Raw genomic sequence first — 16,093 nt, 5'->3', positions numbered from 1 at the left:
AAAATATATCATAGAAAAAATAATTAACATGTTTCAATTATTTTAAGTAAAAGCAGCTTATTCCTTTAGCTATCAGTTAAGCATTTTCAAAATAAAGCAGATTTTAATGATTAATCACTAGAAAATGAGGACTCCCAGGACCAATGTACAAATTGGCGGTAAAAATGTTATTATTGATAAAATGCGATGACCACGGGAACTGATGTGAGCAGGCTTTTCGAGGAAATTTTAAAGACAACCATTGAATTCTAACTACAATAAGAGTTTACTTCCGACGATATCTGAACGAAGGCTGCTTTGCATGGAATAACCAGCTGCCAGTTTGAGGAGATCTTTTGCTAAAATGTAAATTAGGTTGGGAAGTGTTCATCACCGTCTAGGTCTGAATTGTTCACATATTGATCTGAAAATATAATTTACTGACCCCATTGTGCCAAAAACCATCTTCAAAGCACTTAAACGTTTTACTTACCAATGAGCGGCAAAAGGTCGACAGAGATCTAAGTGAAAGGGAAGATTTTTAAGCTCTCTAAGTCGTACAGACGCCTCTACATACACAAACAGTAACCATAGACTAACGGTTGGCAAGCATAGACCGCGATCTGAAACGTGTAAACAGTAAATTATTAGAAACGGAGAATCATTAGATTTGTGGCTGGCCTCCCGTAGTACATACAACAAGAGGAGTTGCTAACAATCAACACGAACGTCCCAAACGTAGTTTATTCACAGGTCCTCGGTACAACACATTCTTTTTACTCCTTAGTTCTTGGATCCTGAGTCCCGAGATAACAATCTGACATGACAAATACATGATAGGCTAAATACGTGATTCGTAAGTACTAAACTTCAAAATGTCGTGTGAAATACTCTCTTGGGATTTTCCGTAAAATGTTCTTTTAACAGTTCTTACCGTTTAGGCCGTATAATGTCCGATGGATGGCGATAACTATCCAAAAACTTGAACAACACGAGAAAGGGCTAACATGGCGGCCGCTTACTAAAATCTGGTGCGGCTGCTAAGCTTTTACAACATACCGCTGACTGCGCAGCGCTGCAGTCACATGGCTCCCCTAATTGTTGCCTAACAATTACTTAAGTTAATGTCCATACTAGACAGTTAAACAAAACAAATGTTCATAAAGGCGGTCACTTGTGTCTTCTACACCTGTCGAGGCGACTTCACTGAGTAGTTGGCTCCTCGTTGGGGAATTCCTCGGTCTCCCTGCTGCTATCACCAACATCCGCTTCATCTGCAGAGGGTACCAGTAAGACTAATTTGTGGATTGGTCTATCCAGGAACGTGGATGGCTTTCGACGTCTGCCTTGGTTGTCAAGTTCTCCATCAGCTTTCACAATTTTGACTTTTCTGATACATCCGTCTTCGCTAGGGTAGACTTCTACGACTCTAGCGAGTGGCCATTGGTTACGTGGTCCTTCGTCTTCCTTGGATACGACTACATCTCCAACTGATAGATTTCGCTTTGGATACATCCACTTGTTACGAGCCTGCAGGCTATGAAGAAACTCACGGCGCCATCTAAGCCAAAATTCGTTCGCGAGATATTGTACTCGGCGCCACCACTTGCGGGAATATAGATCTGCTCGCTGGAACCTTCCAGGCGGTGGAAGTACAACTTTAGCTTTCAAGGTAAGTAAATGACTGGGCGTAAGTGGTTCTGGTGCCTCTGGGTCATTTAAGTCGTTCGTAGACAAGGGTCTGGAATTAACAATACACTCTGCTTCAGTCATGAAGGTTCTGAACGCCTCGTCGTCCAACTGTGTGCCAGCGCTCAGAAGTAACGTCTCCAGTGCACTACGAACAGTTCGGATTAACCTTTCCCATGTGCCACCCATGTGGCTGGCATGAGGTACATTCATCTGAAATGGTATCCAATCACATCCGTTCTCCACTAAGTACTCTTGCACCCGGTTCTGATCCAGTTCTTCTAAGGCAGCTTTTAGCTCATTCCTCGCTCCTACAAAGTTTGTACCCTGATCACAGCGGAGCTGTCTGACTGGACCGCGTCGGTTGAGGAAGCGACTAAGTGCGTTGATGAAGGAACTGGTACTTAACGAGTTGGCTGTCTCCAAGTGTACACCTCTGCTGGCCATACAGGTAAAAATAACTCCGTAACGTTTAACTTCACTCCTCTTTTCCTTGATCGGGAAAGGTCCAAAGAAATCTACAGCACAATACGAGAAGGGGGCCGAAGGTTCAACTCGATCCACAGGCAAATCGGCCATCTTCTGAATTTGCAGGGGGCCGCGCATTTTTCTGCATGTAACACACTTGGAAATACAATTTGACACTGCTGACGATCCACCAACAACCCAGTAGCCTCTCTGGCGCAACTCATTTTGGGTGATACCTCGTCCCATGTGGTTCACTTTGGCATGCCAGAATCGAATCAGCAAATCTGTAATATGACTTTTACGAGGAAGTATCACAGGATGCTTCGTTGCAAATGGAAGGTTAGCTCGTCTCACGCGGCCACCAACGCGGATAACACCGTTTTCATCGAGAAATGGATCCAAACGATATAAGCAACTAGACTTCTTGACGGCTAGATTTCTTTCTCTTGCGATCTTTCTAGTAGTAAGCTCTCCAACTTCCTTAAGTTCCTTTAAAACTTGCATCTCGTCATGTAAATGTTCACGTTGAACAACCTTAAGAACTTCCCTCTCTGCTGCGTGAAGTTCTGTAAGTGTGACTGATACCTTCGGTAATGGTCTGATGCTCTCACCATCCGTTTGTCTCGTCAACTTCACTTCTCTACTTGCCAGTTTGCTCTTCAGTCGTAGACACAAAGCTATTGCCTTCAGCACATGCTGCCAGCTTGACATGTGGCGCAAACGGCTTGACGTTAACGGTTCAGGGGCTTGAGTAGCTCTGCTCTCTACACGAGATGTGAAAACGGCTGCTTTCCTTACTTCAGGATCACTTTCGGTCACTTGAAATTCTTCTATCTTCTCAGGCTGGAAAGTTCCACTCTTCCAAAGAAATAAGGGTCCAGTTAGCCAGTTGGTTCCTTGTAATAACTGTGACGCTGTAAGGCCTCGCGAGGCATGGTCAGCAGGATTAAGTTCAGTGCTGACATACAACCAAGAACTCGGGTTAGTGACGTCACGAATCTGCTGCACACGATTTGCCACATACACATGAAACCTCTTAGCTTCGTTGTTAACATAACCAAGGACGATTTTGCTGTCTGTCCAGAAATGTTCCTTAATGTCCGTGTAAGACAATTCTCGACGAAGAAATTCACTCACGTTTGCTGAAACAGTAGCTGCAGCCAATTCTAGCCTCGGCACAGTGATTTGCTTTAACGGGGCCACTCTAGATTTCCCAATGACAAGGGAACAGTACGCCTTGTCCTCCACATTGATTAGTCGAAGGTACGAGCACTGTCCATAACCCTCTACACTAGCATCTGAGAAATGATGCAACTCGCTGGCTTTGACCTGCCCAAAGTTCTCCGGCTTAAAACAACGTTGAATTTGCAGCTGATCGAGATTCAGAACATCCTGACGCCATTTCTCCCAATGAGTATACAAACTCTCTGGAATTGGGCTGTCCCAATCAAGCTTGTCTCGGCACATTTGCTGCAAAACTTGTTTTCCTTTCAAGGTAACTGGGGCAACGAAACCACTAGGATCGTAGATTGAACTGATTGTGGAAAGTACGCCACGTCGCGTTAGGGGACGGTCACGCAGCTCGATGCGGAATTGAAAACTGTCATTCTCAATGCACCACACTACTCCTAAGGCACGTTCTAAGGGCAGTGGATCAACCTTCAAGTCTAGCTCCTTTAATCCTTTGGCGCGATCTTCGGCCGGAATCTGTTCAAGAACTTCTCTTTTGTTTGATGAAATTTTGTGCAGTCTCAGGCCGGCCTTGGCGCAAATGCCTTGACTTGCTTTTATCAGTGTAACAGCTCGCTCCACGGTAGGGACTGATTTTAGTCCATCATCCACATAAAAGTCCTGTCGTATAAACTCAGCAGCTTCTTCACCAAACTCTTTCTTCCCATCATCTGCTGCTCTCTTCAGACCAAAATTTGCGCAGCCAGGTGAACTACCAGCACCGAAAAGATGAACCTTCATCCTATACTCAGTCACTTCATTTGCAGGATTCCCATCCTTCCACCACAAAAAGCGCAGGAGATCTCTGTGTTCCTCTGACACCATAAACTGATGAAACATACTCTTAATGTCAGTCATAAACGCAACATTTTCTTGTCTGAATCTGCACAGGATCCCCAGAAGAGTGTTCATGAGGTCGGGTCCTTGTAACAAGTGATCGTTCAGGGACACCCCTTCATACTGGGCCGAACAATCAAAAACAACCCTGATCTGGTCTGGTTTTTTTGGGTGGTAAACACCGGTGTGTGGTACATAGTTAACCATTCCATCCTGAACTCCATGGCGGTCCGGTGGTACCTCTTCTGCACACAAAGCAATCACATCTTTCATGAATAAGCGATAATCTTCCAGAAACTTGGGGTTTCTCTTAAACCTTGCTAAAAGTTGGTGCCATCTCTTGACAGCTAGTTCGCGGTTGAAGGGTAGAGACGGTTTGTCTGTCTTCAAAGGGAGAGGCATCTCGTAGTGCCCATCCGATCTCTTCACAATACCATTCTCAAGGATGTTGAGGAATCTCCTGTCTTCAGCTGAACAGGGCTTGGTATTTGCAGAACTTTCTGTAAAGTCTGACTCAAGAATCTTAATAATCTTCTGTGGGTTGATAATCTCTTTCACCTTTGTCGTAAAGGCAAAGTGTTCATGGGTTTCTTTGACCATCACCTTGTTGCACACTCCTTCCTTATGGTTGGCTTCACCTGTAGATTTGCACACCTTGCCGATTATACCCCACCCCATTAAAGATCTTTGGCCGTAAGGGTCGTCTTCACCTCCCACTAGGACTTCTCTGGGTCTGACGATACTAGGGCAATTATTGCCAATCAGCAAGGAGATTTCCACACTTGGATTGTAGGGCATGAGCTCGTCAGCAATAGGACACAGATGTTCCCATTTCCGGGCAACACTGGCTTTTGGAATCTGCGACCGACTGGCTGGGATGATATCTCGCTTGAACATCATGGGTAGCTTCACAGCATGCTCCCTTCTAAAATCCAACACCTCAACTCCACAAATACGGTTGCTTGGTACATGTACATTTCTCTCTTGCACTGTTGTCAGCAGCAAGTCGGTTGGTGGGCCTTGCAAGTCCAATTTTTCACACAAACTTTGCGACACAAAACTCACATTGGACTGGTCATCTAGCACTGCATATTGTAAGACTTCTTTACTGGGTTGGCTAACTTGTCTAACCCAAACAGGTACAATCATGGCATGATCCGAGCCGCCCTCTTGCTCTGGGATGGTACAAACATTTGTACAGTTCGTAATACTTTCCTTGGGAGTTTTCTGAATATGGAGACATGTAGGGTGATTTCCAGAACACGTGCGACATTTAAGTCTGTTCTTACAGGAGGATACTTGATGTTGACTGCTAGAGGCACATCCAAGACAAAGAAATTTCTTATAGAAGAAGTCCTTCCTTTCCTTGTGCGGCTTCTCTGCAAACTTTTTACACTCGTCTAGCTGATGTTCTTCCTTGCAAAACAGACATACTTCGGTCTTTTTCTTCTCGCTCCTCCCTTGCGAACAGGTTGGGGGTCTCTCCTTTTCACCTTGACCCTGGGCAGTCACGTTCTTGCTTGGATCCAATACATGAGTTTCGAAGGAAAAGGCCTCCTCGCCTTTTGGTGAGCGTCTGAATGGTCCTCTAGGCCTAACAAACTCTTTGGTTTTGGACAGCTCCTCAAGTTCGGGAATGTTCGCTCTCTCTGCACACTCTTTCACAAATGAAGCAAATTCAGAGAAGGTAGGGTAAGTACCATTTCCTTTTGAGACTCTACACTGTTGTACTATTCCTCTCCACTTATTCTGAATTTGAAATGGCAACTTGTTTAGAGTTTTAACGTTCTCCTTCGCAAAGTCTAAGACAGCAAGACTAGGAGTAGTTTCTCTGGCGGCAATTATCTTTTGCAGGAAGTCAGAAAGATCTCTTAGGGCCTCCGCATCTCTTACGCCAATCTTAGGCCAGTTCTCCAGTTTGTTCATAAAGGCTGTCCCTACTACATTGCAGTTACCATACCTTTCCTTTAACAACTTTCTCGCAGACTGATAGGCATCTTCAGTACCAATTAACATATACTGATCAACAACTTGTTTGGGCTTTCCTGAGATGTACTGATGTAGGAAGTTCAATTTTGTCTGCGCGTCCATTGGTTTGGAATCAATAAGGGCACTGAAGGAACTGTTCCATGTAGGATACTCCAAAGGATCTCCACTAAAAACTGGGATTGAAATCTTAGGCAGTTGCCCTGAGATTGCTAGTTGCCTGTTCACTAGGTTCTGCTCCATAGTAGCTGCCACCAACATACTACTTGTTTCCACTAATTTGTCCATACACTTTTCTAAGACGACAGAGTGTGGTTGAAAGGGTGTGGCACTGGGGCTTAACGTACTGTGCACTCCATTTTCTACACGCGGAAGACTGAAAGTGGGTTGGGCTCCACTTAACTGAGTTGAAGAGTAGATAGGTTCTTGCTGACCAGGAGAGAGATCACTCTTACTTGTGACTGGAATTGAATTAAGGAATTTGTCCATGTCCTTGACTTTATCAGCGGGGGGAATCGAGTTTAGATCCTGATCATCAAACAGTTCTACTTTATCTGCTGACATGCATACATTAAGCTTTGCTTGATTCTGAGCAAGTTCACTTTGTAATCTTAGCTCTTCCAACTTTCTTTCTTGTTCTAATTTGGTCAACTCAGTCTTTCTGTGTTCTAATCTCAGTAACCGTTCCTTCTCTATATAGGCCAGTTTAGCCTTTAAGGCAGCTTCCTCCTTTTGTAACTGAAACCTATCTTCTTCAACATTATCATTGGAACTTATTTTTGACCTACTACTTTTCTTGGATGCTCGACTGGACCTTTTGGATGCTTCAGAGATTGAATCATCCACGTGGTGTTCGACAAATTCCAGAAACTTTATCTCTGATCTAATGTCACACTCAAAATTTGACCATTCTCTGCCAACTTGATCAACCATTCTTTCAATATTTTCCACATTCTCATCTGGGTTCGCAAAAACCTTAATCTCTTCAACCATGTCTTGAAATTCGCAATACAAAATCTGAGCTTCGCTGAATTCTTTCTTAAATTCTACTAGTTTAGTTGACTGACCTCGCTTCAGTAGAGTACCTCTCATTCGCTTCACCAGTTCACATTTCTTAGTTTTCAAGTTACTTGTTTTCAAGTTGAGTTGATACGTATACCCTTTCTCCGTCAGGAAACGCTTCCTTGATTCATCAGTTTCTTCTTCCAGCGCCACATTGACCTGGTCTTCGGGTCTTGCTTCTTTGTTGACGGACATGACTGCTACACGAAGATCGTCAAACGATTGTTATTGTGGCTGGCCTCCCGTAGTACATACAACAAGAGGAGTTGCTAACAATCAACACGAACGTCCCAAACGTAGTTTATTCACAGGTCCTCGGTACAACACATTCTTTTTACTCCTTAGTTCTTGGATCCTGAGTCCCGAGATAACAATCTGACATGACAAATACATGATAGGCTAAATACGTGATTCGTAAGTACTAAACTTCAAAATGTCGTGTGAAATACTCTCTTGGGATTTTCCGTAAAATGTTCTTTTAACAGTTCTTACCGTTTAGGCCGTATAATGTCCGATGGATGGCGATAACTATCCAAAAACTTGAACAACACGAGAAAGGGCTAACATGGCGGCCGCTTACTAAAATCTGGTGCGGCTGCTAAGCTTTTACAACATACCGCTGACTGCGCAGCGCTGCAGTCACAAGATTCATTACAAATTTCAAGGATTCTTACTTCACCTATGGAAATCCCGCGCCGGTGATCACATTCGCGGAAATTCCCCACCTTCGAATGTAACTCCCATATTCTTGATTCACCAATACTGGACGAAATGTAAACACTGAAATCTTCCTTGTGCGAATTTAGCGGTCAACGTTTTCAACTACCACTGCGTTTAACGCCGTTAATATTCTGGCAGATAGCATGTCCAGTAATTTACCTGTATGCCAGACGTACTGAACCCAAACATACGTGCTTGCGGCAAAGAACAACCAATGCACAGGTAGAAACATCAAACATATGAGATCCGAACAGAAAGCCAAAGTGAGAAATAGAAGGGAGAAAGCCTGAAAAACATAACCGGAAAATAAACTGCTAGAGCTATCAAAACATTTAGAATAAATTTTAGTGAAAACCGCAGTTATGATAGCAACCCTGGGATCACTTAAAAGGCCAATGAGCGGCAAGAAACGACAGAAGCAAGGTTTAAATTTCTTGAAAACTTACCAAACCTTGGTACTTAAATGAGTCGTAAGCGCTCCGTAAAAGTAACCAGAAAGGCCAAAGATATTCATAGCGAAACTCCAATAGAAAGTCCGCAGTCAAGACCATTATCCATACTAAGAAAAACCGGACATACAGAAATGCACTAGAAGAAATAAAGAGGAAAGCATATTTAAGAAAAGACCTTTATATTATGCACCAGTCATTTGAAACCCCCGGACCCCCCCCCCCCTCGGGCATTAGCGGGGCATTCACTTTTTATGCATGTGAGAGCCAGTGAACTTCCCGGTCCCTGGGGCAAAAGTGAATGGTGAACTCCCCCGCCCCCATATGTCCAACATACAAGGTACTCCCTTTCAAACGTCAACTAGTAGCAAGAGATGACATATAGGATGACAGCCGTGAAATTAACAACTTGCTTTCGCAGCAGCAATGGCAACACTTGCAACCCCTCGATAGACAAGAAAAGACAAGTATTTAAAGATTTCAGCGTCATCTTTCTATTTTACATCTTCATGTCACAAAAAGCAAGATCACAAAATTATAAATTATACCTATCGAATTTTACCAACCAAATGCAAAAAGCCCTATAAAAGAATGCGTAGGAAGCACGAAGTTGTATGGATCGAATTTCGCGTTGGCTGATCTGGCACGTGACTGAAAGCATGCGTGATCGGAATATAAAAACTTTTCATAAACCCCTTTTCATAGCTTTTTGGTCAATGTATCGAAATCCAAACAGAAGGGAAGTTATAGAAAAGTTATGCTCACTTTGATATCAAGCCAAAGAGCGCAAAAAAAATGCATAGTTTAAGCTTTAAGTGTCGTTTCTAGCTGTCGATAGGTCAAGCCAGGTCAAGTGTTTATGAAGAATTCGCGAATAAGATGGTATCGGTGCATTAGATGCATTTTAAAGCATATTATAATTACAAATCTACATAATATCAGTGAAAATATGCCTACCTTTGTTCACCAAACTCTTCAAGTCATCGGCTATGACCGCTTTTTTTACGCCTCGATATTTAACTTTGCAAAACATCGTCACGGTACGAAGCGATGAAAATGTATGCGGAATCATGCGGAATTAGTATGCGGCGCGAAAATAAAAACCGCTGACCATAAAGTGACTGCCCCGCTTATCCCCCGGTCCGGGAGGCAAAGACCGTGACTTTTAGCGTATCCCCCAACTACCGGGGAACCAATATTTGGTGAACATGAAGTGAATGTCCCCGCAATACCCCGGTCATCCCCGAGGGGGGGGTCCGGGGGTTTCAAATGACTGGTGCATTATATTCACGACAGTGCTAGTATAACACTGAGCGACTCGACACATCGACTTTACCTGCCGTAAATAGATTCTGTGATACGAGAACGTTTTAAGGCCTTCTCAGTTTCGAAGGGTCAATGCTTCTTCTCTTCATTTTGGTGTGTAGCTCATCGAACGTGTTATTTCGAGAGCGCGAATGTGGAAATGTCGAATTAACTCAGTGAACAAAACGGACAAACTAAAACTGATTTCCCTAAGTAATCAGTAACTGCGCTTGCGTAAGGTGACGTCACACAGCGACCATTTCCCCCGCTCACACCTTCCTTTCCACGATTTGAAGAAAAAAATCGGCTGATGTTGTTCACTGCAAAAATTACAGCAATTTTGTAAAAAATATATGTATTTGTGTTCTAAATTTATTGATCTCTGCATTTTAAACCAAATCATTGCGGGTAAATTCTGCCATAAAACGTTTTTAGATGTTCAATGAAGGGCCTTCAAAGTTTATCTTGCGGACATTGTCGCAGCTGCAGCTGCAGTGTTCATTTTTGCAAAGCAAAGCACCAGGGCACAGTTGTGAACAAAATTTCCTATTATTTTAATACAATGCCAAATTCCTCTAGCAGTTATGCATAAATTGTTTTGAAAACAAACTTTACGCATTCTTAGTTATTTCGCCATCTCGACATAAGGAACTAGAAGGAAAGAACCACAGCCACAAAGGTGCAAGAGTTGGGAATCTGAACAGATGCAACAGGAAATGAAACCATTCTCGAGCACATATGTCTACAACGATAATACCTATTACAGTAAAAGTACTTTTTCAATGCTTTGGCTATTCTAATTTTCGTTCTATTTAATACCCTCAGGAGTCAATCATTCAACAGGTTTCCTTTTGTTTCCCTTTCTCGCATGCAAACCCACAAGTATAGGGGGTGGCGAATGGTAAACTTGATCTGAGACTCGCCGAGACGCCCAGATCCTAGTTAGAAATCTGAGCCCAAGACTCTTTGGTAAAAAGTTTCGAGACTCGAAAAAAGTAAAAACAAACCATGCAAAAACGAGACTTCGAGACTGATCAAAAATGCTTTCGAGATTTCGAGATCCTACCAAAATTTTTCGAGAACCACGTTTTTTTTTAAGTATCTACAATGAGGGACAAAAGTGTTGAGACACTTCCGCAAAATGGCCCCTTTTTGAATACTGGACTTACCTATCCCCTTCCCCTGTCTACCTCCACCCCTCGCCCCCAAAATCAATGCTGTATTTTGGACCCTCAGCTCTTTCTTTTACTTCAGCTTTCTTTTACTTCAGACAACATTGATTCAGGGGGTGAGGGGATTTATGGCGTTTAAAAGGAATGAAATAATAAATGAAGTAAATGTTTGATAAAAGCACCCGTTCTAAACAAGTGTGTCAACTACTTTTGTCCCTGATTCTCTGAAATATGTATCTATGTTTTCCGGCTAGATTTTTGACGCTGCTGAATTGTTGTGTCATGACGTTACTCTATGGGCCAAATTGTTTGTGTACTAACAACCATTTGTAAATTTTCGTCCTGATTTGTAGTACACGTACAGTAAAATGTACTACGCGTATGTCATTACTTAATCTTGTACTCCCGCGCGCGTTCCTGATACCCTGTCGGGTCGAGAGGAAGTCATTTGTGTTGTGATCACTGCCGTTGCTGCGGATGTAATGTTTTCACAGGTATTAACACTAGTGGAAAAACGATGGAAACACCAAGGTACAATGAAAATTGTTCTTGTGTGCATGAATAGTCAACTTAAGATAATGAAATACTGCATAGTAACGGAGCGGACATGCATTATTCTCGACACTGACTTGTGCCATTGGTGAAAGGACGTGAGCAATATACAGGATATGAACCTCATAAATGATGGGCCAGCCGTTTCTGCTATGCCCTATAAGTGTTTTTCTTTTTTTTGAGACCTTTTCAAACCTAACAGATCCAAACCTTTAGCGTAGGTAGGCGTAGAACAGGTTAGGAATGTACTTTTGTAATGATTTTAGATGACCGCCTGCCATTTATTCATTTATTCTAGTTCATTTGCCAGCTCCTAAATCACATAATGCTAAAGAAATTGTTTTCAAGATAGACAGACCAGTCTGTATCTCACCAAAAAAACAATTACTGTGGCCCAGAAGTTCACTTGATGACAAGGAGAGCGGGATTGGCACGTGATCGATGACGGCCGTGAGCTGGAAAATTTTCCGTTTTCATGCCCTAATTCCTCACAAAAGGCAAAAGAAGATCTCGCTATGTAGAAAGTGCTTTGCAATACTAATTCTTGGCGAGCAACATTGCAGCGATGTGGTGCAAATAAGGAGTTTTAACGGTTAACCACGAGAAAACATATCAACATTAAGAGGTCATAACAGACTAATGTTACTTTCCGTTTGCCGAAACGTGGTTAACCGTTGTATCACGAAGGAAGCAGTGTTTTCCTCAGTTTGAGCTGTCGTTTTCTTTGAGAGTCAGATACCAGTTCACGTTTTAAAGCTCTGTTTTCATTTTTCCTGCCGACAATAGAGAAAAACAGAGGGTTTCGCTTGAGAAATGCAGTCCAAATACTCAGACATATGCGCTCATGTCACGCTATTTGCGTTGCGTTATCATGTCACAGAGGGTGTCACCAGGTGGGATTGAAAGTAATTGTTTTCGCGTACACTTGTAATATTTGTTACGCTGTCCTTAGTTTTTTATTAAATTGACCATGAATTTACCTTCACTTTTCCGTAGTTCCGATATTGAACGCAGTGATGGCCGATCCTCACTAACGCTCCATATTTCCGTGGCCGGCCAGTGACTATCCCCAATACGTGTCAATCCTTACGCTACCCCTGATTGTTTGCGTCTTATCAATCGGATAAAGTAAAGAAAGAGGAATATTCACTTTACTAAAAATATTTTCAGTACGCATACTCTTGAAATTCACCAAAAGTTGTACATGTGCGCGAGTTTCAGCCTCAGTTTTTAGCTTGTAAACTATACCGCCGTTAATTCTGGATACCGCAGCCCTTTTATTACGTCATCACGTAATTCGAATTGGCCCTATATTTCGGTCGTGAAGAAGTCAATGTCAACCCCACCACCAATAACATAATTATGTCATTGATTGCTTTAATTTCAGTTAAAATCATTGTCATACAGAGCTCAACTTGTGTGCAGTAGTACAATTTTGCATTCAGACTGTCTGAAATATGTATCTATGTTTTCCGGCTAGATTTTTGACGCTGCTGAATTGTTGTGCCATGACGTTACTCTATGGGCCAAATTGTTTGGGTACAAACAACCATTTGTAAATTTTCGTCCTGATTTGTAGTACACGTACAGTAAAATGTACTACGCGTATGTCATTACTTAATCTTGTACTCCCGCGCGCGTTCCTGATACCCTGTCGGGTCGAGAGGAAGTCATTTGTGTTGTGATCACTGCCGTTGCTGCGGATGTAATGTTTTCACAGGTATTAACACTAGTGGAAAAACGATGGAAACACCAAGGTACAATGAAAATTGTTCTTGTGTGCATGAATAGTCAACTTAAGATAATGAAATACTGCATAGTAACGGAGCGGACATGCATTATTCTCGACACTGACTTGTGCCATTGGTGAAAGGACGTGAGCAATATACAGGATATGAACCTCATAAATGATGGGCCAGCCGTTTCTGCTATGCCCTATAAGTGTTTTTCTTTTTTTTGAGACCTTTTCAAACCTAACAGATCCAAACCTTTAGCGTAGGTAGGCGTAGAACAGGTTAGGAATGTACTTTTGTAATGATTTTAGATGACCGCCTGCCATTTATTCATTTATTCTAGTTCATTTGCCAGCTCCTAAATCACATAATGCTAAAGAAATTGTTTTCAAGATAGACAGACCAGTCTGTATCTCACCAAAAAAACAATTACTGTGGCCCAGAAGTTCACTTGATGACAAATAAGGAGAGCGGGATTGGCACGTGATCGATGACGGCCGTGAGCTGGAAAATTTTCCGTTTTCATGCCCTAATTCCTCACAAAAGGCAAAAGAAGATCTCGCTATGTAGAAAGTGCTTTGCAATACTAATTCTTGGCGAGAAACATTGCAGCGATGTGGTACAAATAAGGAGTTTTAACGGTTAACCACGAGAAAACATATCGACATTAAGAGGTCATAACAGACTAATGTTACTTTCCGTTTGCCGAAACGTGGTTAACCGTTGTATCACGAAGGAAGCAGTGTTTTCCTCAGTTTGAGCTGTCGTTTTCTTTGAGAGTCAGATACCAGTTCATGTTTTAAAGCTCTGTTTTCATTTTTCCTGCCGACAATAGAGAAAAACAGAGGGTTTCGCTTGAGAAATGCAGTCCAAATACTCAGACATATGCGCTCATGTCACGCTATTTGCGTTGCGTTATCATGTCACAGAGGGTGTCACCAGGTGGGATTGAAAGTAATTGTTTTCGCGTACACTTGTAATATTTGTTACGCTGTCCTTAGTTTTTTATTAAATTGACCATGAATTTACCTTCACTTTTCCGTAGTTCCGATATTGAACGCAGTGATGGCCGATCCTCACTAACGCTCCATATTTCCGTGGCCGGCCAGTGACTATCCCCAATACGTGTCAATCCTTACGCTACCCCTGATTGCTTGCGTCTTATCAATCGGATAAAGTAAAGAAAGAGGAATATTCACTTTATTAAAAATATTTTCAGTACGCATACTCTTGAAATTCACCAAAAGTTGTACATGTGCGCGAGTTTCAGCCTCAGTTTTTAGCTTGTAAACTATATCGCCGTTTATTCTGGATACCGCAGCCCTTTTATTACGTCATCACGTAATTCGAATTGGCCCTATATTTCGGTCGTGAAGAAGTCAATGTCAACCCCACCACCAATAACATAATTATGTCATTGATTGCTTTAATTTCAGTTAAAATCATTGTCATACAGAACTCAACTTGTGTGCAGTAGTACAATTTTGCATTCAGACAATGAGGGACAAAAGTGTTGAGACACTTCCGCAAAATGGCCCCTTTTTGAATACTGGACTTACCTATCCCCTTCCCCTGTCTACCTCCACCCCTCGCCCCCAAAATAAATGTTGTATTTTGGACCCTCAACTCTTTCTTTTACTTCAGACAACATTGATTCAGGGGGTGAGGGGATTTATGGCGTTTAAAAGGAATGAAATAATAAATGAAGTAAATGTTTGATAAAAGCACCCGTTCTAAACAAGTGTGTCAACTACTTTTGTCCCTGATTGTAGCCACATTTTTGGGCCTTTCCTGCTTGCTTCATAGTTATTAACTTTATTAAATCGATTAAAACTAGAGATCATGGAGGTTTGATTGAGCTTCTAGCCATGCAGTCAAACCGAGCCCCCTTTTACGTGTCTGTGAGCTTAGCAGTAACCTATAGCTAAAACTAAGATTATCTTAAATCCTCCATCAAGCCTGCTACCCGTCCTTCCCGTCCAACTGCTCCTCTGAATATGCCTCTCTTTTATAAGAGCGAATTTTGTGTCCCCTTGATCGCTAATAATCACAAATGTAACGTACACCATTCAACGGCACAAACATGTATCCATGACAGACAGCTTTGCCGTCATAAAATAAGCAAGGGGGACCGTACCCTGACAAAATATCTTTAATTTCATTCATGCCATTTTTTTTTTTTCATTTTTCAAAGTTTTGCTGTTAGTCAGTCCGCTGACTAGTCTCCTCTGCGGTAGTAGTGTGTATACTTTCGGGCACGCGGGATAGGTTAATTGTCCTGTGGTTGTAGTCCGAAGTAAACTGCAGTAACCCCTGAACCCTGACAAGAAAGGATATGGACAGATCCTTCGGTGGATGTTACAAGCGCATGGTGCTCATATGTGGAGACAGCATATTACAAAAAGGTTTTGGGGAGTTACTAAACTATTGAAAGAATCAGAAGGGCTCATTGAGAATCGCAGACCACAGCTGTGTACGCCATTCTGATAAAGCAGAATCTATGACCTTTAAGTTGTGCTGTGGCAACCATCAAAGGGACCACAAACCGTGAAAGAAGACACTTCACCTTCGTTGAATCAGTTTGAGATATCAAAACTACAATGATGGACAACGTGGCGGGAACTTATGAGCTCTACTCAGGTGACTTTTCGACTTAGATAGACAAATGCTTGATCAGTCCCCATTGGCGACATGGCCTTGCGGTGTAAAGCGTGCTCGCTTCTTTTCCCAGCGAATTTGTTGACAGATGAACGGCCTCTCTCCCCTCTTTCCACTAGAAGAAATCAAGATCGGAGCGTTTTGGCATTCACACTGCTCCATCCTTGATTTCGCGGAAAGGGGGACTTCCTTCCCATTTTATTCTCTTATTCAGACTTTAGATTGCCGATGGCGACTTTTGCGCGTCAAAGCT

The 16,093-nt window shown here is 42.4% G+C and overlaps 2 protein-coding genes and 1 long non-coding RNA gene across 3 annotated transcripts; all 3 read right to left on the bottom strand.

The window, feature by feature from the left end:
• Positions 1–127: 127 nt before the first annotated feature.
• LOC140940409 (uncharacterized) lies at positions 128–9,918 on the bottom strand. The gene is made up of 4 exons (XR_012166348.1): positions 9,757–9,918; positions 8,418–8,559; positions 8,131–8,257; positions 128–602 (listed from the first exon to the last, which is right to left on the bottom strand). It is a non-coding gene; the product is annotated as an uncharacterized lncRNA (long non-coding RNA).
• On the bottom strand, positions 712–2,641 carry LOC140923169 (uncharacterized). Its single transcript, XM_073373253.1, has 2 exons — positions 914–2,641; positions 712–796 (listed from the first exon to the last, which is right to left on the bottom strand). Exon 1 carries the CDS (start codon positions 2,638–2,640, stop codon positions 1,183–1,185), a length of 1,458 nt encoding a protein of 485 aa, XP_073229354.1. The 5' UTR covers position 2,641; the 3' UTR covers positions 712–796; positions 914–1,182.
• On the bottom strand, positions 2,777–7,889 carry LOC140925659 (uncharacterized). The gene is made up of 3 exons (XM_073375589.1): positions 7,744–7,889; positions 2,935–7,626; positions 2,777–2,839 (listed from the first exon to the last, which is right to left on the bottom strand). The coding sequence occupies exons 2-3, from the start codon at positions 7,444–7,446 to the stop codon at positions 2,777–2,779; spliced, it is 4,575 nt and encodes a 1,524-aa protein (XP_073231690.1). The 5' UTR covers positions 7,447–7,626; positions 7,744–7,889.
• Positions 9,919–16,093: the final 6,175 nt, after the last annotated feature.

Source organism: Porites lutea, chromosome 1, assembly GCF_958299795.1.
Source record: "Porites lutea chromosome 1, jaPorLute2.1, whole genome shotgun sequence".
In the NCBI taxonomy this organism is placed as follows: Eukaryota; Metazoa; Cnidaria; class Anthozoa; order Scleractinia; family Poritidae; genus Porites; species Porites lutea.
The sequence above is the reverse complement of the archived record's forward strand: the minus strand, read 5'-3'. Positions and strand labels throughout refer to the sequence as shown.

Bases quoted from the DNA above. Each gene is read 5' to 3' on its own strand.
- LOC140925659 (XM_073375589.1), bottom strand. From the start codon at position 7,446: ATGTCCGTCAACAAAGAAGCAAGACCCGAAGACCAGGTCAATGTGGCG. The intron at 2,840-2,934 runs GTAAGGAAAGCA...CCACATGTCAAG, and splicing joins TGACCGAAAGTGATCCTGAA to CTGGCAGCATGTGCTGAAGG.
- LOC140923169 (XM_073373253.1), bottom strand. From the start codon at position 2,640: ATGCAAGTTTTAAAGGAACTTAAGGAAGTTGGAGAGCTTACTACTAGA.